Source organism: Pocillopora verrucosa, chromosome 11 (genome assembly GCF_036669915.1).
Source record: "Pocillopora verrucosa isolate sample1 chromosome 11, ASM3666991v2, whole genome shotgun sequence".
In the NCBI taxonomy this organism is placed as follows: Eukaryota; Metazoa; Cnidaria; class Anthozoa; order Scleractinia; family Pocilloporidae; genus Pocillopora; species Pocillopora verrucosa.
Window position 1 is genome coordinate 8,134,326 of NC_089322.1, and position 27,028 is coordinate 8,161,353.

Genomic DNA, 27,028 nt, shown 5'->3' on the forward strand with positions numbered 1-27,028 from the left:
AAATAACCCACTTAATTATTTTAACTAATTCTTAACCGAACCATTCTAGATGGCATCTTCTACTAACATGCATATTTAATTGGCTGGCCTAGCCTTAATATACTTGAGTAGGATAAGCATGCTTAAGCACTAAGTGAGTTCTCTGGGTAAGGGTAGTGCAGAGAAAGACTTAATCGGAGAAACTTACGTTCCTACGACCTCAGTGCAAGTCGTCAGAAGAGTCATGTTAAAATATTATGTCGGTCGTGTGCTGTAAGTCCGTTTCCAGCAAGCTTTGTTTGTAATGATGTTATTGGCTGCAAGACTCAAATGTCGTAAGTCTTCAGTGGTTAGTAAATTTCACTTCTCCGGTAACGTTAAGTCGTTCTCCTTGGTTAACTGTCATGAGTAAGCTGGCGAACACAGAGAAAGATGGCCAGGCTGATCTCGAGTAAGGTAACTTTTGCGATACACCAAGTGAAACTATTATATTCTAGGCTGGAGACACGAATTAGTTTCATTCTTACCAAGGGAGAAAGGATTGGGAACTAAACTGGGACCTCATTGAGCGAAAGTCATTCACAGCAAATATCATTTTAAGGAAATATGGGTTAAGGATGTACAGACTTAATAAAATCGACCAATTTTATCATATCTTTGTGTCGTTACAGAAAGCGACATTGTTGCTCTTGGTAATTGATCAATGCTACCGTTACATCTGTTGTTTACATTAAGTTGGTCACCCAGTGATATCAAATTTTCTATTTCCAACAAAGTTTATTTATTATGCTGATGGTCGACCAGAGCTTGGATTTTAAAGCTAAACATTAACCGTATTTATAGGCCTCGTTTGAATTTCGAAAATGTTTACTTTCAGTGCTACGAAAAAACAATACTCCCCCATTCTTTCCCTTGCCTGTAACAGTCCCTTAGAGTTGTTTTTAGCTCTCATTTCTATATTTGAAACAAGTTATACTTGAAGTATGATATAGTATAGATATTATATCGCTCAATAAATGACTCCTCTCGTGGGGGTGACTGTCGACGGATACTGTTAATCAAGAGAAATTTTTCTAACCAGAATTACGAAACATGGAGAACCTTGTAGTGAGAAAAATGCGAAGCGTTCGTTTCCTAAATATTAGTAGCTTGTACCTTTAATAGGTTCGATTTGACAAGACTCGACTAAAATTTGTTGAGCTTATGATATAATATAGAAACACCACATCAGATTAAGAGCAGGATCTGTGTCAGAATAGTAGAGGTCGGATCGTCTCTTATCTGGCAGAACGTATTATAGTGTCATTGAATCATTCTTTCGTTTACGGACCACTCCTGGTAAAGTGAATGTATTATCAAGCTCTCCTTAATTTCATATAACCTAGTAAACGCTAACGCACACTCCTATAAGAACGTTTTTAGGGCGGTGCAGAAGCGGTAGGAAAAGATGACATTGCCTGATCATAACTGGGAGGTGGCGGTATATTTACACTAGCGCTATGCACAGGAAAACCAGGCTCAGGTCGGTATGCGCATTCTGGTGGATGGGTGGTAGGCGGCAGTGCATTGTATTCCACTGCTGGAGCCGGAGCCAAGGCTGCAACCGTTTTTGGAGTACTTTCTCTGCTACATTTAACAAAGATGAAAGCAAGCACAATAATGACAGCGATCGACCCCAGAACAATACCGACAAAGGCACCTGCCGAGAGACCACCCTTATCGTCATCTTCTAGATTGGTGGGGTCGGTTGGAATACTACCGCTTCCTGGGGCTCTTGTGCCTGCAGAATGAACAATAAAGTACATACATTATTTGATACATTATTTCAGGAAAAAGTGTCTTCGAATAAACAGTTTAAGACATACCTTGTGTGCCACCATAGCAGGTATTGATATCTGCGCAGTATTTCTTGGAAAGAGGAGTATTGAACTTATCTCTAACGCACCAATAGCAGCCCACGACTCCGTCACATGACTCTGAATCAGGCTTCTTGTCACATTGTGGGTCGAAACATTTCCCTAAGCCATTTACTGAAGGATCATTTACTCGTTCAGAGAGAAAAACAGTCGCTGGCACGGGACAAATGGAAATACTGCAAGAAAATAAAGCTGTTAAGCTTACATACGAAACCCAGTGCTATCAACTTTTCACATTATGATAAGCTTACTTGCTGGCTGGAAATTCACTCCTACAGTAATGGAATTCAAGGCGTGAGGAACAAGGGCATTCGCAAGTCAATCCCTTCACGTTGGAACATTCTTTGTTAGTGGAGCAGCTGCAAGTCTTGGATGAACACGAGCCCTCCCTTGATATGATTCCTGTTGATGTAAAAGAGAAAAGAAACGTTCTCAGCGTATATTAAAATATATTTTTTATTGTAACACACCTGTCAGATTTTTCCCATCTCTCTTACCCAAAAAGGCATTACTTCCACCAACTTTCAAGAGCTGATACTTCTTGCAACGTTTTCCATTCTCAAGAGTACTCACTCCTTGAAATGGAAGCTTTAGCTCGTAAAAGCTCTGCAAGCCGATTTTCTCCAAATTTCGACATTCCTTCTTTACCAAATAACCTTTTTGTATCAGATCTTCGGAGATGTCTTTCTCTTTTTCTGTGATGTGGACATACTCAAGAGTTTTTGCCGTTATATCTGGCTGTAGGAAATCATTGTGCATGATTAGGAATCCAGCACTGTCCAAAACAAAACAATCATAGCTGCTCTCCTCACACTTTGGGTATGTGTCTGTCAGAAGTCTGAAACAAAAGTATTAAGTTATTATTAAGGCAAAAATTAGAACAAGACAACCTCGGTTTAAACGGTGTTAGCCTGGAAAGGAAGTCACCTCGGTACTTTAAGTATCTATGGTTAGAATAAGAATAGAATGATCTGTTTTGCACAGAGTGAAATAGACACAAAGATATGGTAGCTATGTATTAGAAGTGCGGTCTACAAAATATGATATGCTTACTTTTGAAAGTATGATAGGGGGAAATCTGCGCCCATGACTCCAATGACCTGATCATTTGTACTATGCTGGCTGTTTGTCTCACCGCGGTAGAGCGTGTGGGCTGCAGTTATCACCACTCCCGCACCGAAGGCGTCTATATAGGGCGTGGAGAGGGCAACTGACCCCGTATTGCTGAGAGCGGTGTGATACCTAAAAAATGACAAAGGTGATTTGATAATGTGATATATCATATGGTAATTAAAGCTTTATCGCCCAATAGCATAGGTATGTGGGACGTTCGGGTGGATTATCATACTTTTCTGTTTGTGAACGAATGATGTCTACACAGAGGGTGGAAGACAAAGATTGGTTGACTCCAAAGACACTTTTTAAAGTTAAAAAATGATGGAAGAATGTGAAACATACTCCCAATGTAAATTTTATAACCTTAAACTACTAACCATGGTCTTTTCCTCGGATCGTAAGATTTGGCCAGCAAAGTTCCAGGTGTCATTCTGAAAACACCATTGGCTGTTCCAACATATCTCCAAACAAGATGTGTAGTGTACTCCGATTTTTTTCGAAACCAAATATCTTCTACCTTCTTGGTAGCTAAGACTGTATTATGTATGCCACTTTTAAATCCGGGGTTGATTGCTCTTGCATTTTTCATAAATCTTTCGTAAGCGTTCACTTTAGATACTGACTCATCCAAACCAAGGTATTTGTATGGATCTGTAAAGGCTTCTGCACTAAACTTTACCACTGTTGAATCTGTGACAATAATAAGGGTTGTGATATTGCTCTATAATATGATGCAACAGTTAAGAGTCGCGATACTTTTAAAAATCACTGAGCATAAATAGCAATGACGACGATAACATTTCATGGATGGGGAAGGGCGGGGGGCTTACAAACCTTTTGCTGCATATCTTGAAAAGTGAACGCATGGCGAATCCGGCTTCACCAAGTCCAAGCGATGGTATAAAAATTCAAAATCTGCTTAGAAAAGCGCACAATGTTTAAAGGTACAACAAACATGTACGTGAAGGAATTCAATTAAAAAATAAGGTTGCATTTTAAGGATCTAAAAGGTCAGTCGTTAACGTGGAAACGTAAAGTCAGTCAATATCTTTCTGATAATTTGCATCTTTTCTATTGATGCTTTGGTTTACCGGAAGGAATAGTCTGAGTGTCCAGTGTTTCATCCTTATCGCCATCTTTAACCACAATCGTAACAGTAAAGTTAGTGTGCTGAACTGGTCCCCAGAAATAGGTTGATCGATAAGTTGCAACTGTCACTCCTTCCTCCACTTGTCCACCACGAGCCAGGAAACGCTTTGATGAAAATGTTTTCTGTCCTGATTTACCACTTGGGAAAGATAAAATTAAATCATTCAATTGCTTTACGTTCAACTTGGTAATGAGTATTTCGTCCGAACTAAGACCTTTGTTTCTATAATAAAAGAAATCGAATTCAAAGAACCTAGATTCGGTCGAGATTTCCTGTACCTCTCTTTTTTTAGAGAAAGATGTTTTTTCGTCTTGTCACGAGCGTGGGACAAAGAAAACATTTTGAGTCCCCATAAGGAATCGAACCTCAGACCTTCGGATTCCGAAAAAGAAAACATCTTTGTCTATCTCTTTGCCGAGCTAAAAACTTACCATCTCTCGTATTTCTATCAACAAACATTACGCTTTCGACATTGCTGTCCCACGTTCGTGACAAGACGAAAAAACATCTTTCTCTATTTCTTTACCGAGCTCAAAACTTACCATCTCTCGTATTTCTATCTTCATCTCTTTTTTTATCGTTGTTTTGAATCGATTCAGAGGAAATACATCGAAACTAGTTTCAATTTTCCTTTCCCCAATAAAAACAACGACAAATTCCTTATTCTTAGCTGCCTTTCTCATTCATAGCGAAGCTACGATGGGTTTTGGCCCCAGCAATTACTTCGAAGAGCCCATTACCTTTTGATTGATAGAAACACTGAGGTAAACTCGGGTTCAGCTTCTAAAGCTGTTATATCCATGAAAATGGGGTCACCGAATGCATCTGAAGGGGCTGGTAAAAGAGGGTGCATCATGGTCCTCCCAGAACTGTCCACCATAAAAGCGTAGCTTGATTGGCCTCTCTGAAAATATGTGATTTCCGATAGAAGGTCTTCCATGCTAATATCGGTACCAACAACACCGATGAATTTCCCTTGGTAATAGCATGGGAGTGTTATGGAAGTTAACAGACCTGTCGAGATAGATATACAAGTTCAATGGTTAACTTGCCCTTCACACTCCTTTACATGCATGGTCTTGGACGACTTTGCTGTAATGATCTTAGTGTTCATTTTGTCACGCAGAAGTGATTTCCCACCAAGTGAGCTTCGAGAGAGGAATTTTGATCTCTTGCGCTGAAGGAGAATCGAAATGAACAAAGGGTTGTAGGGCTGAGGAAGACCAAGAAACAAGTGTTTAAAAAAAATACATAACTAGGTTAAAAACCGTAACCAGAAAAGGCTGACTGAATCACCTCGAGACCATTTTTGCGGTACCAGTCGACCACATCAAACCTCTTGATCGGCTTGTATCCTCATGATTACACATTTAATTAATTATTATAATAGCCCTTCATTGATTATTGTACAAGTTTAACATACCAAAAACAGCTGTAACTCCTTATTTTATCTGCTACTATTACACCGGACTCTTACCCGTGCCAAAAGCATCAATGTAAGGAATGGATATGATTGGTGCATCGCGCACTAAGTTTTCAGAGAAGAAATCGTAATACGTTGCCAAGTCTCTTCGCAAATTTTCTGTGTTTCCCACGTAAGTAAATTCCCCTGCCTATAATAAAAGGAAAGTAGTGAGAAGTTTAACTTCAGCCCTCTGTGAATGACTAAGGAGGTCTTCCAAAGGACAACTGATACACTAAGCTTCCATATGTCTACAGAGTTGTTCTTGAGTACGAGTAATCAATACTGTTTTGATCCCTTGCCCCAAGCTAAGCTCATTTATCTTGTTATTGAACAGGATGCGATGTCTTCACATTTCCTGTTAGCTTAGAAGCTTCTAAACTGATGGATAAATAATGCGAATGCTGAGGATTTCCTGTAAAAGGACTGGCTATGGAAATCAAGTCTGCATGCATAGCTCTGGCCAGGTATGTCGGCCCTCCTGTGACAGTAAAAGTGAAACGTCACCATGGCCAAAATCTCTCGATTACCAAATTGGAAGGTTTAAGGTTCGGATCTTTATGGGTAGCCTGGATTTTTCTTCATCCTGCGCTATTGACAGGGCCGTGAATACGGTGGTTGTACTTACAGTAACGTCAGAGGCTTGCGATACTCCATATCGTCCACCATCTTGATTAGCAATATCTCGAAGGATTTGTAAGTCCTGTTCCATCCCATACGTCATTATTACCACCTTGTTATTAAGCTCTGCGTTCTTTGTTTGTATTGTTTGCATGATTTCCGTTGGTTCGTCGGTTGGTTTACCATCCGTTAGAAAGATTATGACTTTCGTCCTTGAGGCTTCTCTTCCAGAAGAGGAACCTTTCAGTAGATTGAAGGCTGAGCGGAAAGCTTTGGAGTATTGAGTGTCTCCTGAATTAAAAAAAAGAAAAAAACCCCACAGGATTATGGTTATCATAAGTTCATGAAGAGCCTTAGAAGCTGTGTTTGACTTAACACATGGATGAGAAAGGCTGCAAACTACTGAATTAACTCAGATCAAGCTAAATTTGGCATAACTCAACCTTGTACCTACAAAACTTAAAACTCTCATTTTGTCGACTTTGCTTTGGTAATCAGTGAAGATGTCATGAAGATCACATTCAGGGACTGATTGATTTTTACCTCCAGCAGACAGTGAATCAACATAGCTGTCCATGTATTTTATATTGATTGGTGTGGCATCTGCTAAACGTTCGCTGTGACAGTCACGCCCATCACCTCTGTACCCTATTGGTGTGGCTGCTTTATCACTGAAGCTTACTATTCCGATCTATGATAAAGAAGGGAAAATAATATTTTCGTCAAAGCATTCTATAAGTCAGTGAGTGAGTAATTCCTGAGGTCAGGCGGTGGTAAGTCGTTGGGTTAATCGTTAAGTCAGCTACCTAGCTAGCATGCAAACATAGCGTTGGCAAATCACCGTGTTTTAGTTGTTGACAACTCTTTCAATAGTTAGGCGAATCAATTGATCATTCATTTAAGTCCTTTATTCAGCACTTTAGTATATGCTGTGTGAAAGATCACTTCTCAATTGTATTAGGGTTAAAGGGGAAGGGAATCTAATAATGTGTAAAACATATTTTCCTTTTATTTCCGTTGAGAAATAGGATTATCAAACGATTGCAGAATGCTTTACTCTCATACACACAAACTTTTCCTCATACTCACCCTGTCCCTGGGATTCGTTGTACTCAGAAAAGTTTTAGCAGCTTCCTTAGCGATCCTTAGCCGGCTTCCTTTCATCGATCCACTGGTGTCGAGAACAAGAACAACATCCTTTGGCTTCGGGGTGGCCGTTTCCACGTAAAATGGCCTGAAACGAGGATCATAAGATCTGCAATCTTCCGTATCCTCAAATGCAGGGTAATTAGCCAACGTGCCTTCTTCTGATGCAAAATATTGCCACTTGATGAAAGGATTATCTTGCAAAATATTTTTCATCTCCTCCACGACTGAATTGGCGACATGTTTAGGTGATGGGGGAGCATTTTGAGATACTTTTACGCACGCACTTGATATGTCGAGTCGTTTGCGAAATCTGAAGTCATATTTTACATTTTTAGATGAACTTGACACTCGACAGCATTCTGTCGGGATTGATGAGGGAGGTGTGGGCCAGGAGGACTCAACAGCTGTTTTAAGCCTTTGTACAACGTGAAACCTGTCTCTGAATTTGTTTGAGACACTTGCTGCTAGATTGGGGATAAGTTGACTGCCATCCACGACTGTCTCTGTAAACTTTAACCTGTCAAAATGCTCCTAGATAAGAGGTAATCAAGATTTACAAGAAGAAATAGATAAAAAAGGAAAAACCAAGGATTTGTAAAAGAAGCAAACAACTGACGTGACGACTCTTTTCATGTCACCGGTGTACTGTCAGTTGAACTGGTGCGTTTAAAATGAGTTTGAGATGGTTGGTGGAAGAGATAGATTTTGAGATTGGGATTAAGCAAGAAGGACTTGAACGGGTATGAAGATGAAAATTATTTATTATTTACTTATAATAAAAGCTAATTTTTTGGTTTGTCTCACGATGTAGTCACGTGTGATGTAGACGCGACGTTTCGACTGCATACTGATAGTCTTCTTCAGACGACCAGGTCGACTGGTCATGCGTGATCTTCTAAAGCAGGATGTTCTGCTGTGATTAGTTGTTTTTACAACAGCTCTGATTGGTGCATTTCGATACTTGCTGTTCACTCAGTGATTTGCTCCCTCGGCGGTCCGCTGTCGCACGGCTCTCCTGTTGTTGCGTTTTTTGATCGTGGGCATCCACGCTTCTGGAATTTCCATTCCACTATCCCTGTTGATGTTGTTAGGGTGAAGTCTTATATGAATTGCCTCTTTGCCCCTGCGCGTGTAGTAATAAGGGTCACGATCAATAAACTTTACTTCGTTCCAGAGTGGCTTGCATGACAGGACGGATAATGCATGCACTGTAAGTACCTCCCGTTGTTCCATACAAAGCCTTAGAAAAGTTTTCTAAGGCTTTGTATGGGACAACGGGAGGTACTTACAGTCCACACGTTTTTCCGTCCTGTCATGGTCCAGTGTTGCGGGCATGCTCTGAAACGACGGAGGTCTCAGTACGGGCGAGTCGAATGTCTCGATCGTGCTCCTTAATTCTGTCTTGCGTAGCTCTTCCAGTCTCTCCGACGTACACCTTGCCGCATCTACAGGGAATCCCGTAAACTACGCCATCTGGATTGATCGTGATCCTTATTACTACCCGCGCAGCGTAAAAGAGGCAATTTATATAAGACTTCACCCTAGCAACATCAACAGGGATAGTGGACTAGAAATTCCAGAAGCGTGGATGCTAACTGAACAGAGTGCTGTAAAGAACTCAACACCACAGCTTCCCTGTCAATATTTGATATCTTTATGATTGCTCAGTGTTTATTGAGTGGAGCGAAGGAAATCTGTGGCAAACGTGACCGGTCGTAGGTTTTTGTGTACGTACTCCTCTCTAGTGGCACTTCTAAAAACTTGAACTTGAACTTGAACTTGAACTTGAACTTTATTTTTATTTAGACACGGTAAATCTATCAGATAAAATAATAATATTATTACAATCTATTATTACAGTTACAATCTATTTTAATCTATATAAACATGATCTAAAATTTAAAAGTAAAATAGAAAAAAATAAGGAAATTCTGCTTTACATAGATGCCGTGTGTGTTTTGTCGATTCAGAGGAAGAAATTGCGACAACCATTTCGGAAGGATTGAAGTGATTTTGCTTGCCGCAATTCAGGGGACAAGCTATTCCATATAACCGCACCGTTATAGCTAAAGCTATTTTTTAGGAAATTGGTGCGAGGCAATGGAACAGCTAGTTTGTTTTCAGAGTTCCTTAGATTATATGGAGGATCATATTTAGTGAAAAGAGAACCAAGATAGTCGGGCGCAAGACCATGTATAGATTTATAGACCATGGTGGCCACTTGTATTTGTCGCTGAGTATCTAACCGTCTCCTCCTGTCTATCATGTGTAGCTCATTGGAGCTGGATCGTGGAACATGAAACTGTATGAAAACTATGATCTATTTCGGTAACAAGAATAAAAGCTGTGTGTTTTAGTGCGCGCGATGTCTGACCAACGTAGACACAATCACAATCTTTAAATTTGAGCTTGTACACGATTCCTCTGGAAGCCTCTCTCTCGATCCATCGTGTCGTTTGGCTTTTTAATTACGGTCGGGATTGAGCGGATAGGCTTATAGGCGACTTTGATGTTGAAACTTTGAAGAAATTTAGTGACTCTCTCGGAAAATCCTTTGGCATAAAGCGGGATAACCAAGCCGCGCTGGTTGGTATCATTAATTTCGTGTTGTCTATTAGGTTGGTGGCCATTGTTTGTGAAATTAGCATGGTATTTATTAGCTGCGAGGGCTTTCGTTACTCCCAAATGGTTGTTTAGATACGTAGATGACAGCTACGTGTGTGTAAAGGGAACACGTAGATGAATTTCATTCACACCTCAATTCCATCAACCTTCACATCAAATTTACAATCGAGATAGAATCAGAAGGTTCCACTGGCTTTCTTGACACTAAAAAAACCAGACAAGAAGATGGCACGACCACTGTGCCTGTCTACAGGAAAGCTACTAACACCGACCTTGTTTTCAAATCACACCACCATCCCCAGTACAAAAACTCGGTCGTGCGCACTCTCATGGATCGCGCAAAGAACATCCTTCCGCTAAGGACGAAGTGTCTCGGGAAACTAAGCGAGTAGCGAAAGCCCTCGCCGCTAATAACTACCGTGCTAATTTCATTCACAATGGCCGCCAACCTAATAAACATCGCACGCACTAAAAACACGCGTGAAAGAACACACAAATGCCTTAGCAACACTGCATGAAAACTCTCTGTTGGCCAAACACCATATGCTTTACAGTCACCAAATAGATTTGGAGAGTGTTGAAATTGTTGAAAGGTCATCGGCGTGGCGACAAAGACTAATTCTTGAAGCTTGGTATTCCATGCGAGATAGAAACGCTCTAAACGAACACTAAACGCTACCAAACATGTAAAATAACATTAAGAATTTTAAGAGCCATTAAAAATACTCTAAAGACTATGGTTACACTAAAAAATTCCTTCAAGATTTAGTTTTATCATACACGTGGACATATACCAAGCAGGACGCCGTTAGATATTTGCATTTTTTTATCTCTGCTGAAGAAGACAACAGTTAAGTAGCCGAAACGTCCAAAAAATATTTTTTAGCCAGTGCCAACTTTTTTTTTTCTTCTTACAAAAATTTTTAATATGCCTGGTACACACCTACTATTTTTATGATCTATTTCAATCCTATAAACACTACTTAATTAGTTAAATTATTTAGCAGCAGAAATGACATAAAATTATCCGCCAGATAATGCTGTTGGTGGGCAGTAATACATTGCAGGACGTAACCATTTACACAAATTTTTCTTGCGCAAAACGTTTTTGATATACACAGGAATTGAAAGGACTTCACGTGTATCCAAACTATGAATCTTGATCTTACCTGCAAATTAGAGACGCCAAGTCCATCTGAAGCTAGTTTGGTTAATGTTTGACTGAAAAGACTTGGATCTAGTAAATCAGCTGTGCAACACGGACAAAACGTCATCAAAAAAATCATTACTGCGACCGAATTCCCATTTTCAGGAAGGAACGAGGAAGACGCCATGTTTTTGAGGTGACAGTCGTACTTAGCTAGCACCGTCTTCTAGTCGCCGTTTCAGCTCGTTTCCACAGCAAGATACTGCTTACGTTGAACCCCAACGCTTTTTCCTGGCTAGTATTTTTTTCGATTTTTAACGAATGACGTTACCTGATCCCAATATTTCACTTTCGTGATCATAGAAACTAGAATTTGTATTATGTTTATCGTCAAGTAACTGCGAAATTATTTTATATTGTTTTTTTTTCAATTGAACTACCGTTGTATGCTATGTTTCTATTCAATTAGGTCCGTGCTTTTGCATAAGGTTATGTAAGAATTACGTAACGCTGGCAGCGTTTTATTTCTCGCCAGTGTAAGCGTTGTCTTCTCTAGATAATTTTCATTGCTAATTGATTTCAACTTAGTCGTTCCGTTAGTTTTTGCTAGGGCCGTGTTACTTTTGTTTAAGAGTTTTAGACACAAGTTACGCTATTCAATTAAATACGGTATATTTACTTGTAAGTATGATTTATAATTTTAGCCAGTATTGTATTGTAAATAATCATGAAATTCAGCCTTATTAGGCTGCCATCTGATTTTTAATGAAGCTATCTATCTATCTATCTATCTATCTATCTATCTATCTATCTATTTGCATATTCGAACACGTCAGATATATTGCGCATCAAGTCTATCGGATCTGATACATTATTTGCATTCTGGCGGAAAGTTGTCTGTTTCAATGCACTTTCGGCTTGATCGATCAGAACCATTTTTTTATGGTATCGATAAAATCCCCTAAAAGTCGGTTGTTCGACCGGAATCGTTTACTTCAGCTCGCCTTGTCACCTTACGCAGGTGTTCGTAATAGCATGGGTAATTACCTGAAAGTAAAACTACTAGAACGCACGTGGGATAGCCGATCTACTTCACTGAACACATGAAAATTCTGTAAACTTCCTGTTTGGTTGAAAAATCCCACGCGTTCGTTCTGTTAATAATGCTGTTTTAGAAAAATTACTTAGGATTTAAACTAATTTTCACACATGCAATTGTTAAGAAGCTGATGTGGAGTGCAGTGTCAAAACGCCATCCCAGCTCAATCAAATCAATCTTTCCGTATTCCGTTTTCCCTTCATCACTAACCATTCCAAAATTCATTATTTCAACCTCGTGACATCTCACGATGCCGACTTACACAACATATATATCATATATATCTTACACAACATATATATCTCAACAACAAATCCGCTGTTCAATTTGCTGGCGGGCTGATAAAGTGGACTTCGTTCGAGTGAACGAGGCCATGCAAGGTGTCCCAAAAATAACCCTTATAATAGTTTGAACTAATTCTTAAACGGGTCTCAATGAAAGGTCAAATTTAAGCTTGAGTATGAGTTTTACTAGAGTCATTTTAGGTAAAGGGAAAGCAACTAGAACCGGCTTAAAGGTAACTTTTTTTAAGCTAGTGCAACGTCTTTACGAGAGGACATGGGCATGTGCCAATGTGAAATATTTTCAGTCCATAGTTATGTTTGCTTAATTTTTTCCTTTAAGAGCTCAGTCGGTCTCCTTTCCCCTTCTGGAATAGCTACTAAAAGATGTCAAAGCAGACTGTTCAGCAGGTAGGCAGAATTGTTAAGAATGCTACTTCTTTTTATTTATCAATACTCGCTAATGGTAGTGAGAATATAGAAGTCATCAACTTGTTGATGTGAGTTCTGGGTGTTTTTGGTAAAGGAAATCGTCAAAGTTAACTCTGATATGAGAATTGCACAAGGAAGCTTAGGGAAGCTGGTGAAAGAACAGATAATATCTCTGCAAACACTATCTAGAGCTTCACTGACAGACATAATTCACACACCTCTGGAGTTATTTTTAGAATTTTACCTTAAGGATCCAGGCCCATTTGTTTGAAGGCCGATTAGCACTAATCCATGGTTAAATTTTATTCTGGGATTCTTTATTCCACTGTTCAAAAGCCTTTATAGGATAATTTTTTCTGTGCCTTTTAGAGAATCCAACTATATTGTAGACAAAAAAATTGCACTGAATTTTCTTTTAAAGCTGTCAGATCTGAAATCAGATCTCACACACTAACCATAGGTTCTCTAAACCAAACTACGAACAACCTGGCCCCAGATCTAAAAGTGTAAAAATTTATGAAAATTTGATATTTCAGGTAGCATGATTATTTCTTGCATAATTTTCAATGGCAGAGAAAATACTTGTGTGAAAAATATGTCTCTTTCTATTGTTATTAATAAATTTAGGTTCATTTGCCTGTCTTGTTATTGTAATTTCAATGTTGCTTATGTAGGGGCTGGAAATTTAATATAAATTTCACCAACAGATCTTAAATTTGTTAAGACAAACCTTTTCCAACAATTACAGAAAATGTGGTAAACTCAGTCTGAAAAATTGCAATTCCTCATATATATGAGTTAGTGTGTACTCATTTGTAATGTGTGCTAGCTATCTTAACAAAATTCATTTCTCTTTTTGCATAGTTCAAGTTCAGAGGATGATAAATACATTGAACCAAGGACAAAAGTCCCCACTTTTCATTTTCAAGACAGCCTTCCTCGGCTACCAATTCCAAAGTTAGAAGACACATGTCGCAGGTATCTGGATGCACAGAAACCTTTGTTAACACCTGAACAATATGAAGACACTAAGCAACTTGTTGAAAAGTTTCAGAAACGTGAGGCTCCAGGTGTGTAATTTATTAAAATATATTAAATTGTATTATTTTATCATAGTCTTTTGGGGATTGTCATTATTTTTGTTACAATTATTATGATATCATTGTTGTAATTATAATTAATACTATCTTCTCCAACATTGTTTTTTAAATAATTCTTTAATTCTTTAAACCCTAAGGGTGACCAGAATCTAATTTATCTTTACAGTAAGACTGCTGAATAACCAACCTAAAAAGCTTTGATTGTTAAACAGGGTCTCCTGGTCAATAACGAAAGATATGTGTATAAAAGGGTACGGAGAAAACAGATTTTGATGTTAGGGTTCAGAATCTAAAAGATGCTGACTTGTGAAATAGTATTCTTAGGCATCAGAGATTGGAGAATTATTTAGCTACAACTCTGGCTGAAATTCAACAGCTTTGTAAAATTCACATGTCTTGGCTTGGAGAAATTTGCTAAATGAAAAAGCAGCAATCACTGGCTGAATAAATTCAGTTGGAAATCACCTTGTAAAAGCACAACTGGAACTCCTTATATTACACACTTAGATGTATAATCGTTCAAGGTCTAGAACATTCTCTTTTGGCTGCCTCTCTCCAAATTTCAGCCAGCAGCCTAATTTCGTAGCTAAATCCCTGTAGAACTAGCATATAAATATATACAAATATAAATTTTCACCTGTACCTTCCAACAAGCTTTATAAGGTTTTCTCAGTTACAAAAATCTTTTGAAACTATATATTTAAATTTTCATCAGCTTACTCTATGAACAATAGCCCCAATTGGTGTTAAATAATGCGTGGATGTTTGTCTGCGGACAGTATTGGTTCCAAGAGGCAAACAGTGTTTGTAGAGTGAAGCTCAAGGGAAACTGTGAGCTTTGAGGAACAGATAGTGTCCAGAGACAAATATTTGTGCATTTTTGTGTGCAAAATGGAGGCTATTTTATCCTTTATCTTTCAAATACTTTTGCAATGCACAGGGGAAAAACCTTTGAAACTTTATGCTAGCATAATGACCAGTAGTTTTTCTTTGCCCACACAGTGTTTTGTGTTCTCTTCAACAGGCCTTCATGCAGAGCTTATACAGAAAGACAAGCGCAACAAACATACAAGTTACATAGCAGGTATCTCATAAAAGCTATAAAATTATTTACAGACTTAGAAAGTGTTGCCTGCATAGTTCACAGAATTCAAATTAAGCTACATGTCTTGTTCTGTTTTTATGCAAGTATGTTTTGTATCATTACACCCATATTTTATAGTGGAGCACGCAGAGCACACATTGTAGCCCATAGTTATACAAATTAGTAGTAACCCATCACACCAAAAAAATTTGAACTTATGACCATACAACTGTACATACAAGGTGCTACTTTTAGTATGCGCAGCCAACTGTACTAAGGGCACATCAACATCATCAGAGCTTGCAGTGCAGGCAGCGTAGCCCCATAATTATATGAAATAGTAAAAACCCATCAAGCCAAAAAAATTTGGACTTACGACCATACGACCGTATGTACAAGGTGCTCTGGACACGGAGAAGTTGTGAATGAAAATCCATTAATATACGCACATTATCCATAGTAGGGGCTTCAGTTTTGTTGATGAGACGTGTGGGGAAAAAAATGTGAGCTCCACTTTTAGGCTTGGCTAAATCTATACATTATTGTAAGTCAAATGGTGAAAATTATGCTAAGTGATTTTAAGTTGTATTTGTTTAGTATCAAAGTTTTGTATTGCAAGCAATGTATTGTAATACTAAATAACTTATTAAGCATTTTGGTGTGTATTATTGCTGAGTATTCGACTCCTTGTTTGTATTTTGACTTGCCGTTCAGGCTGGTCAAAATATAGCACAACTTGTGAAAAGACTTAGCATGAGTAGCAAAATACTAAAATGTTTAATATTAAGATATTTTAGTGTATAGTAACATTGTGGTGTGAAATGTAGAATAAAAAAAAAAAAAGAAAGGCTTTTATTCTGATGATGTGAAAGTCGGCTTGTGGAACAGTTTTGACAACTCTTGTAACCCTTTCACTCCCATGAATGACCAAGACAGAATTTCTTCTTACAATATCATTACAATATTAAGCAGACAGCTGATGAGAATGAAGAAAAATATCAATTAGGGGATTTTTAGTTGATCCAATACTAAATTCTCTGTACTAATATTATAACACATGTATGACAGACGGTAAGGAGAATTACTAATGAAATCTTGGAAGTGAAAGGCTTGAGCTCTGCAACTCTGCTCCTACTTTTTATCATAAACTAAGGGTCAAGTTGTTTGTCTCTTTCCCAACAAATGAAAACTTAGCTTCAGTTTCATTACTCAATTTCCTCTTTTGTATTATTCTTATCTTATTAATTTTAGCATCTACTTTTTGCTTAAGTAATATCCTAATTTTTTTTAATTGTTGTATTATTTGAATTGTTAGTAACATCATCATTTTAAGTTATGATAGTATTAAAATTATATACATTGTCACTGAAAAGCCAACTTTAAGGAATGTTTGTAAAATTTGTATTGTATAGAAAAATGTATTTTTCATCAAGCTAGACCACACTTTTGGCAGTTGGCTATTTCCATGAGCATTTTTTTTTATAAAGGCAATCTACTTTATTCAAAAAGCTTTCTAATGTTCTTCTTACCTATCCTATGTCACCAAATCACCTTGCAGATTTTTTTTCATTTATGAACACATAGATACTTGAAATAATACTAATATGTGTCCCTTCAACTGACTTATTAGAGTCCTTGATATCATTGTCTATCAGGTCCTTGGTATGACATGTATTTAGAAGCCAGGGATTCTGTAGTTCTAAACTACAATCCATTCCTGATGTTCAAAGATGATCCAGTGGCTGAAAATAATAATCAGGTACCATTATGATAAAATTGCAGTATTGGATTCAAAGAAAGATTCCCTTTTTTTTACATTTGTACTTATTATTACTGATTGTTTTTTTTTTTTTTGTTTGTTTTTTTTGACAACAAGCACTGCTAAAGGAAAAACTATTTGAACCTCAAACCCCTTAAGATTTGAGCTGTGATTTTGTGACACTTTTCAGTTAGAGTACTAGAATGGCAAGTCTAAGCCGACTGCTAGGTTTAATTATGACATTCCTCCTGCATAATGCTTGGATCAGCAATTTCTAAAGTGTAGTGTTCTTTGCTTTGTTCTTGTGATAGGTTGTCAGGGCAACCAACATGATTAAGTCTGCGATGAGGTTCAAATTATCATTAGATGATCTTTTTCTTGAGCCTGATATATTTCATCTAAATCCCAAATCAAGTGACACACAGTGGTTTCGGAATATTATAAGGTATGTTTCTTACAGTCAGTTACTCTAAATGCATTTGGTATTTTGTGATTTACTTCTCTTTTGCTTTTACAATACTCGGTCATGCTCTTTCTATTAGCAGTTTGTTACTCTTCTTGAGTCAACCTTTTGACACCTAAGAGTGACTAGCATCTATTTTCTCCTTACATTGTCAACCCTGAATCACACAATAACATCATGAGAAGAAAGGAAATAATCAGCGACTGAAGAAGCTCTTGATTGGTTGAACAAATTCTCATTGTCAGCACCATAGGAAATGTATAGAGAACAGCAGAGAGAATATTCATACTGATGTTAATGGCTCATGATATTATTTTCAGGTTTGTTCCTCGGCAGCTGTCTTGGTATGGTGCATTTCTTGTGAAAGCTTTTCCTCTGGACATGAGTCAGTACAGCAGACTGTTTTGCTCCACACGGATACCAGAGCTGAAAAAAGACAAACTGGCCACATTTGAAACCGGACGGCATATTCTTGTCATGAGAAAAGGAAACTTTTACGTGTTTGACACAATCACAACAGATGGTAAGATCGGAAACATCACAAATGTATCACAGTAAAGAGATGTATTTTTAAAACGGTGACCAGGACATGTTACAAGGGAAATAATTTTAAGAGCAAGGAAATATGTGGCTCAAATATTGCGTGCTAAATATTTCAGGTCGATGGGAACTATTTTATCTTTAAGTAGTTCCATGTTAATGAACAAGACTTCACTTTGTTGACTGTTTTTCAATACCGTGACTGGTTCTCTAAATGTGAACGTGTTACTTTTCTCATTTTTAGGTAACATAGTCCCAACTGCCACCATATATCAAAATCTCAAATACATTATTGAAGACTCCACTCCTGCCCCCAACTTCCCAGTAGCTGCTCTGACGTCAGAAAATCGTGACAGTTGGGCGAGCATGCGCGATGCTTTGGAAGCCATTCCAGGTAATGAGGAGGTCCTCAAGTTGATTGACAGCGCCGTGTTTGTTCTCTGTTTGGACGATCATGACGTTAGCAGTATTGCGGATGTTACGCGAACGTTTCTTCATGGTGATGGACGAAACAGGTAAAGACCTTTGAAAGCTTCTCTATATGTGTGAATTACTGTAGCGAGGTAAATAATGGAAGCCTTGCATCTACTTATTTTATAGCTCTTTATCTTAGAGCATTGTCAGGTAAATATTTTCTGTGACTTTTTTATTTCTCAGATGGTTCGACAAGTCATTCCAGCTGATAATTTGCAACGATGGTAAAGCAGCAGTTCATTTTGAACATGCTTGGGGCGATGGAGTTGCTGTGTTGCGTTTCTTCAATGAGGTAAACATAGTAAATTCTTTAGTTTACATAATGCGACTTTGATAAGTTGTTAACCTCACAGGAAAGAAATATAAGCATTTTTCCACTCTTGACTCTTGTGCCACTGTTTAAGCGCGCTTGGTATCCGCGTCACCCTTTCCCGCGCTTGGCACTCGCGTTACCTTTTCCCGCTCTGGACATTTGCGTTACTTTTTCCCGCGCTTGGTATCCGCGCTTCATATTCTGTTTTCTTGTCCTTGCAAATTAGGATTTTCATATCAACCTAGAATTCAAGTCGAACAACTATCGATATCAACGTCTTAATTTTTTCCTTTCACAGGTTTATAAAGACACTACGACTCGGCCGGCTTGCACCCCGGCCACCGCTCAAAACTTCAACGCGCAAGCGACCGCGAGAAAATTGGACTTTAAATTAAACCCTGAAATTGAGAGAGGAATCAGCGCCGCTAAAGAGAAATTCGACAAAACTGTAAATGGACTAGACATTGCCGAGCTTCAGGTTCACACATATGGAAAAGATTATATAAAGAGCAAGAAACTCAGCCCTGATGCAATCATGCAGCTGGCTATTCAGGTAAGTAAACACTATTTTCTGTTGTTTACTTGAGTTTCATAGCACTGTCACTCATTTCCTTAACCCGTTCACTCTCAAGATCTCATTAGTCATTTTGCCTACTATTTTCCTCACAACTCTTATGATTTTGGCTCAGAGAATTTTGTCTTGGATCAACTAATAATCTGTCTGCTTGATATTGTATTGATATTGTAAGGAGAAATTCTGTCTTGATCAATCGTGGGAGCCGGGTTAATCTCGTGTAAATGAATCGATGCTAAGGTAATCATGCGTGTTAAGGCTTGCTAGGCCTTTTAACTAATGCCCCATTCACACCAAAGCTTAAAATGTTTTAAAGATTTATTGTTATACACACGGTTAAAATTTGGTTGTGGAGTATGATCAACCGAGTTCATGACTTAAATTGGCCACCGTAAAGAGTTTCAAAGTTGACGTTTCGAGCGTGAGCCCTCATCAGAGCGAGGGGCTCTGACGAAGGGCTAACGCTCAAAACGTCAACTTTGAAACTCTTTACGGTGGCCAATTTACGTTATTAACTCATTTGATAATGGGAAATTACTCTGTTACACTCTCCCACCGACGCACAACCACAGTTTCTTTAGAAACTTATCCCTTTTATTCACGATTGTAATTTTTCTTCAAAGGTAGGTAGAAGCTACCTAGACTGATACCAACAACTTCAAATTTAGCACACTGAAAAAACACAAGTTAGTGATTACTTGAATTCTATAAAAAATTCAGTTTTTTCAGTGAGATATTTTTCCTTCTTGTTTGCAACAGATGGCTTTCTTTCGTCAAAACGGCAAGTTTGTTGCTACTTACGAATCCTGTAGTACTGCAGCTTTCAGACACGGGCGAACAGAGACAATAAGGCCAGCATCCAACGCCACGGTAGCATGCTCAGAAGCGTTTCAAAAATCACACCGAGCGGGGGTAGAGGAAATGGTGGACAGAATCCGTCGAGCTGCTGATTGGCACTCAAAACTCACCAAAGAGGCTGCCATGGGTAAGTTTTTGTTAGTCAAACTGTCACAAAATGGTTTACAATTAAAAGACCAATCAAAATTAAAAGAAGGCTAGTTTAATCAGTATTGGAGCCTAGGGATAGACCGACAGAGGAATAGTGAGGTTCTTGATCTAGACCTATAAGTTATCATTACTATTACTTTTGGGATCATCCTTATTGTTGTTGTTATTATTATTATTATTATTATTATTATTATTATTGTTATTTTTGTTATGATAATTTGTTTCTGTTTAATTAGTGGTTTAGTGTCAATTATTCACTATATTCTTGAATCATCTTTCTCTTGTGGAAAAGCGCTCTCATAAGTATGTGAGATGCGGCAAGTTTTCTATTTAGCATGCGAGACGAATCTTCTGCAACGCTACTTTCTAACATCATCATATAACCCCAGTTCTTTTCAATGCTGTAAAAATTTTGCTATAACAGTAGCCAAATGGAGTACTAACTGTTTATTTTTTGACTGTGTCAACCGACTTCGATAAACTTTACTATTATCGCAACGAAGTCCGCTTCAGCAGCACAGCTCAGTATCTGGACAAATTCACTATACAATCGCCTGAAACTCTTTCGCTCGAACCGTATGCTGTGCCTAATTTCGACAAACGATGTATCGCGGAAGAAAACGACCTAATGGTTCCTTCTGATTTACTTGGTAGGTCAAGGTTTTGACCGTCATCTCTTCGCCCTGCGTACCTTGGCAGAGTCCACGGGTAAAGTCCCAGATATTTTCCAAGACCCTGCTTACAAACAAATCAATCACATCATCCTCTCCACAAGTACCTTATCTAGTCCTGCACTGATGCTTGGCGGATTTGGTCCCGTGGTGCGGGACGGGTTTGGAGTGGGATATGGGATCCAAGACGACTGGCTGGGGTGTAACGTAACTAGCTATCCACCAAATAGAGATGTGCGAGGGTTTTTGGAATGTGTTCGACTCAGTTTAGAGGATATTTACAGCGTTCTTGAAGGAAAAAACTTCAAAGAGTGACCGACCAACATTATTATGTAACATTATTAAAATAAAGGTTTTAGTAACAATTCACATAAGGGTCCAAATTTGGGCTCTGCTACGGAAAACCATTCATCATATTTGGATACGATTACAAAGGCTATATCCAAAGCCTAGTTGTAAAACTTGCTTTATGAATGAAACTTAAATCCGTTTGTATTAAACTATAATGGAAGAGTGTTAATACCAATGTTTGTTTTCCAGCCCATTACCTAATTTGGCTAAACGTCGGTTCTACCATCTACATTGCTATGTACACCTGAGAAATAACAGTTGCAAATTATGCGTTAATCCGCGGACTACAATGGTTTCCAAATTTCCTTAACCTAACTCAACAATCAATGTGCAAGAATACCACAACTTTGAACTTCACGTTCGAAACGCTATTAGGCGTGGAATGTTGTTAGCAACATTAGTCTTCCTCGCAAATAAAATATATTAAAGTTCACACGGCAACCAGGTGGACAATCAGACATAGTTTGATGCTACACTGGTTTGCAGATTTAATGAATGTAACCAAAGAAGTTACAATTCATAGACCCAACGTTTCGACACTCCTGTCTTGTGCCTTCATCAGGGGTGCTCTAAACGCTGCAACAAGAAGTCCTTTTATATGATCACTAATTAGCGGCCTCTTTTCTGACGAGGTGTAAATAGGCGTCAGGAAGCAGACCGCCATCGTCACGATTTAAAGGAGCGTGGGCGGAGTTAATGTGCCAAGCCTCCAAACAAAGGCGTTACCACCAGCACTAGACAGGAGTGTCGAAACGTTGGGTCTATGAATTGTAACTTCTTCGGTTACATTCATTAAATCTGCAAACCAGTGTAGCATCAAACTATGTCTGATTAGTCTTCCTGTTAAATGATTGCGTCACACAATAGGAAAATTTGTTTAACGTAAAATCAATGGCCCAGTTAACTCTGCCAAATTTTTGTCTGCTGGATTCCTCTTATTACACCACTTGTGACAGGAAGTCAATGTAAGTAGACGCTTCGTTTCCTGTTTCGAGGTCCACGCCAACCACTTTCAATTCTGTCCCGAAATACAGTCGTAGCTCTATGCTGCGGTTTGTGCCTTTTGATGTATCAGGACTTACCACTGAGAAGCAGCCGGGTAGTTTTCTGACTCCCGCATCTGTGATGTAACGGACGTTTGGTGAACGGGAAGTGAAAAAGTTGAAGCCGATTTTTGTCTGGGATGACCTGACCGGTTTGTACTTGAACGTTTCCTTGTAGTGCCCTATTTTGACTTTTTCATTTTCTTTGGCCAGGATGGAGAAAATGTCCTTACACTTCGGTACTCCCTCGACCAGAACAAGTTTATTCATGTCGTGGTAACCTGTAATGAAGTCCTGGTAGATGTCTGTACCGTACGTCTCGGAAAGACATCGCTCTACCACGATATCAGGTCGCTTTCCGAACATTACAGCGCCTTTCACCACAGCAGTTTGGGCGTCGTTTGGGATGAGGATGTTGTATTTTCCGTTAAACACTTCCCTTATTCTGGCTTGAAGTAGTGGAGACTCAGAGAAACCACCAACGAGGAACAAAAGCTTGACTTCTCGCAGCTCCTTTTTCTTAAGGAGACCTTTCAGATGATCAACAATGGACGCGATGGCTGGTTGAAACAAAGACTTCATTGTTCTTGGCCCAAGACAGAGGTAGTCCTTCGAGATTTTAACTTCTTTATCGTCGTAATCTTTTCCCAAGTGTTTCTTAATTATTGCATTATAGTTAGCAGCACTTTCATGTCTCAAGAGGTTGATGAAGTTGGCGGGGAGTCTGATTCTTGTAATTTCTCCTGTCATGACGCGGTCTGACCGCTTCTTGACCTCAAAGTCATTCATCAGCTCCAGCCAGTCTGACGGATGAGCACGGCGGAATTCATCCATAAATATCTTTCCAAATATCTTATCCAGATGGTCTTCGAATTCCTTGTCGACTTTGGTGCCTCCATAATCGCCACCAGTAGCATGGAAGATTTCATTAATGGTGTCACCTTCTTCAATTTCATGGGCAGTTATATCCATTGTTCCTCCTGAAATGTTCCCAATTGATGAATTTATTTCACCGTTCGTGACTATTGATAATAACGTCAGCAATAACGTAAACGGTGTTGATGAGGATAAAATTAAAACGAGAGAGAGACTACGACATTACCGGAGAACTAAGACAGATATTATAAGTTTTAAGGTAAAAGTGTTTCCAATTAGTGTTGGCTTGCTGGAAATGACATAAAAAATGTACAGGTAGTTCTGTGGGAACTTTAGGATGCCAATCAGTTGGAATATTAAAGAAATCAAGAGTGATTATTGACGTCTAAGTTCCTGATAACATTACCGACCTAGAGATGACACACGTTTTGCACCTGAAATAGTTAATCTTACGTTGGAGCACGGAATTTTACAAATACAATTTGTTTTGCTAACGATTTTATCGGTCTGCCCGCTAATTTTGAGTTTCCTTGAAGGCTCTATTTTAACGACAACGAGCTGGCCGAGGGCAGCTGACCGCGTTAAGCCAAACGTAAAAACATTAATGTGTGTTTGGTGAGGATTGAGGCTCTTAGGCCTGAGCAAATTGCAGGTAAGCGCAGTAGCTTAAATGATCCTGCTAAATGAAGTCGTATTTCGTAGACGAGAAAAATTGGTTAAACATATATCTTTACCTCCGTTGTCAATTACTAGGTACTGTGTCTTTGCAGGCACTAGAGTGTCTTTTACTACTTGGTCGCCGTTCCCTTCCACAAACTCCCTTAGTTTACGGTCCCTGCAGTAAACTGCTGCAGCCTCTGGTTCCAGGGCGATAATCACTTGACTGGAGTCAATCGAAGAAGAAAGGCCCGCCTGAAAGAGTGATTTTTTTTCCTTTAAATTTCATGCGACTTCATGCTTTTAAACTTTTTATTTTATTTAAGCTCGCTCAAGGCTAAAGGAAAAAAGCTATGGAAAAAAGTAAGAGAGTTTACAGCTAGATCTCAAAAACTTGCATGATAATGCAATGGTAAAGTTATGGTCAAAAGACTAGTAATTACTGAGAGTAAGTGGAGTGCTACGTAGCATAATTGGAATAAGAGACGTGGGTTTAATAAAAAGTTACATTAAGAAAAGTAAGTAAGATAGTGTCTAGGTTTTTCGGCATGTGCAGAAAATTAAATGACACATATTGGATTTAGTTAGTGAAATTTCAATAATATTGTTGCTAACTTCGACAACAACAATAAAGGAGTAGATAAAACATTTGTTACATAGCTCCAACGTTTCCCCGACAGCGCACATTGTCATCGGTTGAAAGACTGGTGCATGGTAGAACTAGACCTTACTTTGAGAAGATTTATCACAAACATGTGTTTACTTATCACAAACATCATAGTGCCCTTTCTCAATTTAGGTGAACGATGGAAACAAGCTATTGACGAAAAGAAAGTTATCAAATTTGTCAAAGGCATTTACAGGTGTAACAATCTATCGCACCAGCGATTAAGTTTTCAATTTCCACATATCAAACTATATAGTTTACGGATCAATCATGCAAATGTAAAGAAGAGGACTGTAAATAGTTTAAAGGTGAAGCACACTGTCGTCAACCTACTTCATAGGCTGCTTCTCGCATGAACTGCTTGGCTGATTGCTTCCATATTGCTGGGACAGTGACAACCCATCGCACCTCTCTTGCTGTGTACTCCACTCCGCTCTGTTGGTGTATTCTCTGCAGAGCCTTGTCTTTCAGAAAGCCCAAAGCTTTTGAAAAGATTTCAAGAGCACGCATAGGTTTCCCGTTTCGAGCACTCAGGAGACTGTTCCTATTCAATGTTCCCTTGAGAGTAAAATCAAAACTAGTAAATTTATTCATTAAATTACTTTGAAATTAAGCGAGGTAGCATATTGATTGAGGTAGCTTTGATAGGTGTATCAATAACGGTACAACTTACTGCCTATCAGTGAATCAAATTTCTGAAGGTGTATAGGTAAAAAGTTCTACTTCAAAATGAATTATGAGAACGTAAGGTTGGTCATAGACTCTCCTCAAAGATTAAACGCATATATAAATTAGCCAATTCAGCTCATTTTACTTTGAACAGTCTACAAAAGGCGCTTTACTAGAAAAAGTATATTTCTATTTACCTCACTACCATGCAGCATCATTTTAAACCGATCAAAGCAGTAAAAGCTCTTGTCCTTTGCATCCTCCAGTTCCGCGTATTTCTCGGCAGCTTCAAAACCGAACTTGATAAATTTCTTGTATGGGTTTAGCAGTAAACAGGTCGGAGTTTTGAGGGTAGAATAACCTTGTGCGCTCCCCCATTCTCTGTTCATGTAAATTTCATCACTTCCATCTTTGTGATTAAACGAGAAAGCAAATCCACTGAACGATGTTCCAAAGTCGATCGCAACTACGACATCGTAATTTTCCTGTCCAGGGTCAGCTGCAAAGTTGGGAAAGTGACTGAAACGGGTACTTAAAGAAGTGACGTGGTCTGAATGGCTGTGTAAGTTGGCCATCAATCTTACGTGTTTTAAACTAGGTACGGTAAAGGAAAGACAGAGTGAAACTTAAAAGTAGTCAACGAAGTATTTTGAGAGTGCATCTAGGAACTGTGTCGGGTGAAATACCGATGTGATTTCAGTCTATTCGAAATTTCCTTATTTGGTAAAGAATTAGGACAAAACATTGCGTCATTGCTTTTCCGAGAAAGAGGGAGAATTGTTATCTCAATATTACTTATTTTTAAACGAAAATTCATGGCTTCCGTTCCAATGCATCTTCAGGGAAAAGTTCCCTTTAAGCCTAATATGATATAATACTTAGTGTTATACATATTGTATAATCGCACCTCTCTCTCCTGTCCAGGGTCAGCTGCAAAGTGTGGAAAGTGACTGAAACGGGTACTTAAAGAAGTGACGTAGTCTGAATGGCTGTGTAAGTTGGCCATCAATCTTACGTGTTTTAAACTAGTTACGGTAAAGGAAAGACAGAGTGAAACTTAAAAGTAGTCAACGAAGTATTTTGAGAGTGCATCTAGGAACTGTGTCGGGTGAAATACCGATGTGATTTCAGTCTATTCGAAATTTCCCTATTTGGTAAATAATTAGGACAAAACATTGCGTCATTGCTTTTCCGAGAAAGAGGGAGAATTGTTATCTCAATATTACTTATTTTTAAACGAAAATTCATGGCTTCCGTTCCAATGCATCTTCAGGGAAAAGTTCCCTTTAAGCCTAATATGATATAATACTTAGTGTTATACATATTGTATAATCGCACCTCTCTCTCCTGTCCAGGGTCAGCTGCAAAGTGTGGAAAGTGACTGAAACGGGTACTTAAAGAAGTGACGTAGTCTGAATGGCTGTGTAAGTTGGCCATCAATCTTACGTGTTTTAAACTAGGTACGGTAAAGGAAAGACAGAGTGAAACTTAAAAGTAGTCAACGAAGTATTTTGAGAGTGCATCTAGGAACTGTGTCGGGTGAAATACCGATGTGATTTCAGTCTATTCGAAATTTCCCTATTTGGTAAATAATTAGGACAAAACATTGCGTCATTGCTTTTCCGAGAAAGAGGGAGAATTGTTATCTCAATATTACTTATTTTTAAACGAAAATTCATGGCTTCCGTTCCAATGCATCTTCAGGGAAAAGTTCCCTTTAAGCCTAATATGATATAATACTTAGTGTTATACATATTGTATAATCGCACCTCTCTCTCCTGTCCAGGGTCAGCTGCAAAGTG

The 27,028-nt window shown here is 38.6% G+C and overlaps 3 protein-coding genes across 4 annotated transcripts; 1 reads left to right on the forward strand and 2 right to left on the reverse strand.

Moving 5' to 3' along the window:
• Window positions 1-751: 751 nt before the first annotated feature.
• On the reverse strand, window positions 752-8,709 carry LOC131789812 (VWFA and cache domain-containing protein 1-like). Its single transcript, XM_066173947.1, has 14 exons — window positions 8,683-8,709; window positions 7,334-7,924; window positions 6,788-6,935; window positions 6,252-6,535; window positions 5,639-5,774; window positions 4,902-5,175; window positions 4,103-4,299; window positions 3,846-3,926; window positions 3,389-3,701; window positions 2,949-3,137; window positions 2,393-2,733; window positions 2,147-2,297; window positions 1,845-2,071; window positions 752-1,759 (listed from the first exon to the last, which is right to left on the reverse strand). Exons 1-14 carry the CDS (start codon window positions 8,707-8,709, stop codon window positions 1,398-1,400), a joined length of 3,321 nt encoding a protein of 1,106 aa, XP_066030044.1. The 3' UTR covers window positions 752-1,397.
• A 3,897-nt stretch (window positions 8,710-12,606) lies between these two features.
• On the forward strand, window positions 12,607-21,489 carry LOC131789795 (carnitine O-palmitoyltransferase 2, mitochondrial-like). The gene is made up of 12 exons (XM_059106968.2): window positions 12,607-12,781; window positions 12,889-12,956; window positions 13,842-14,047; window positions 15,102-15,161; window positions 16,817-16,920; window positions 17,232-17,365; window positions 17,704-17,906; window positions 18,168-18,438; window positions 18,581-18,689; window positions 19,009-19,263; window positions 20,044-20,269; window positions 20,947-21,489. The coding sequence occupies exons 1-12, from the start codon at window positions 12,725-12,727 to the stop codon at window positions 21,276-21,278; spliced, it is 2,025 nt and encodes a 674-aa protein (XP_058962951.2). The 5' UTR covers window positions 12,607-12,724; the 3' UTR covers window positions 21,279-21,489.
• Window positions 21,031-26,693, reverse strand: LOC136284072 (heat shock 70 kDa protein 12A-like). 2 transcript variants are annotated; one of them, XM_066173865.1, is made up of 5 exons: window positions 26,134-26,693; window positions 25,424-25,725; window positions 24,891-25,115; window positions 23,968-24,145; window positions 21,031-23,337 (listed from the first exon to the last, which is right to left on the reverse strand). In XM_066173865.1, the coding sequence occupies exons 2-5, from the start codon at window positions 25,613-25,615 to the stop codon at window positions 22,253-22,255; spliced, it is 1,680 nt and encodes a 559-aa protein (XP_066029962.1). In that variant the 5' UTR covers window positions 25,616-25,725; window positions 26,134-26,693; the 3' UTR covers window positions 21,031-22,252. The 2 variants fall into 2 exon arrangements, with proteins under 2 accessions (XP_066029962.1, XP_066029961.1); XM_066173864.1 differs by having other exon boundaries at window positions 25,424-25,820.
• Window positions 26,694-27,028: the final 335 nt, after the last annotated feature.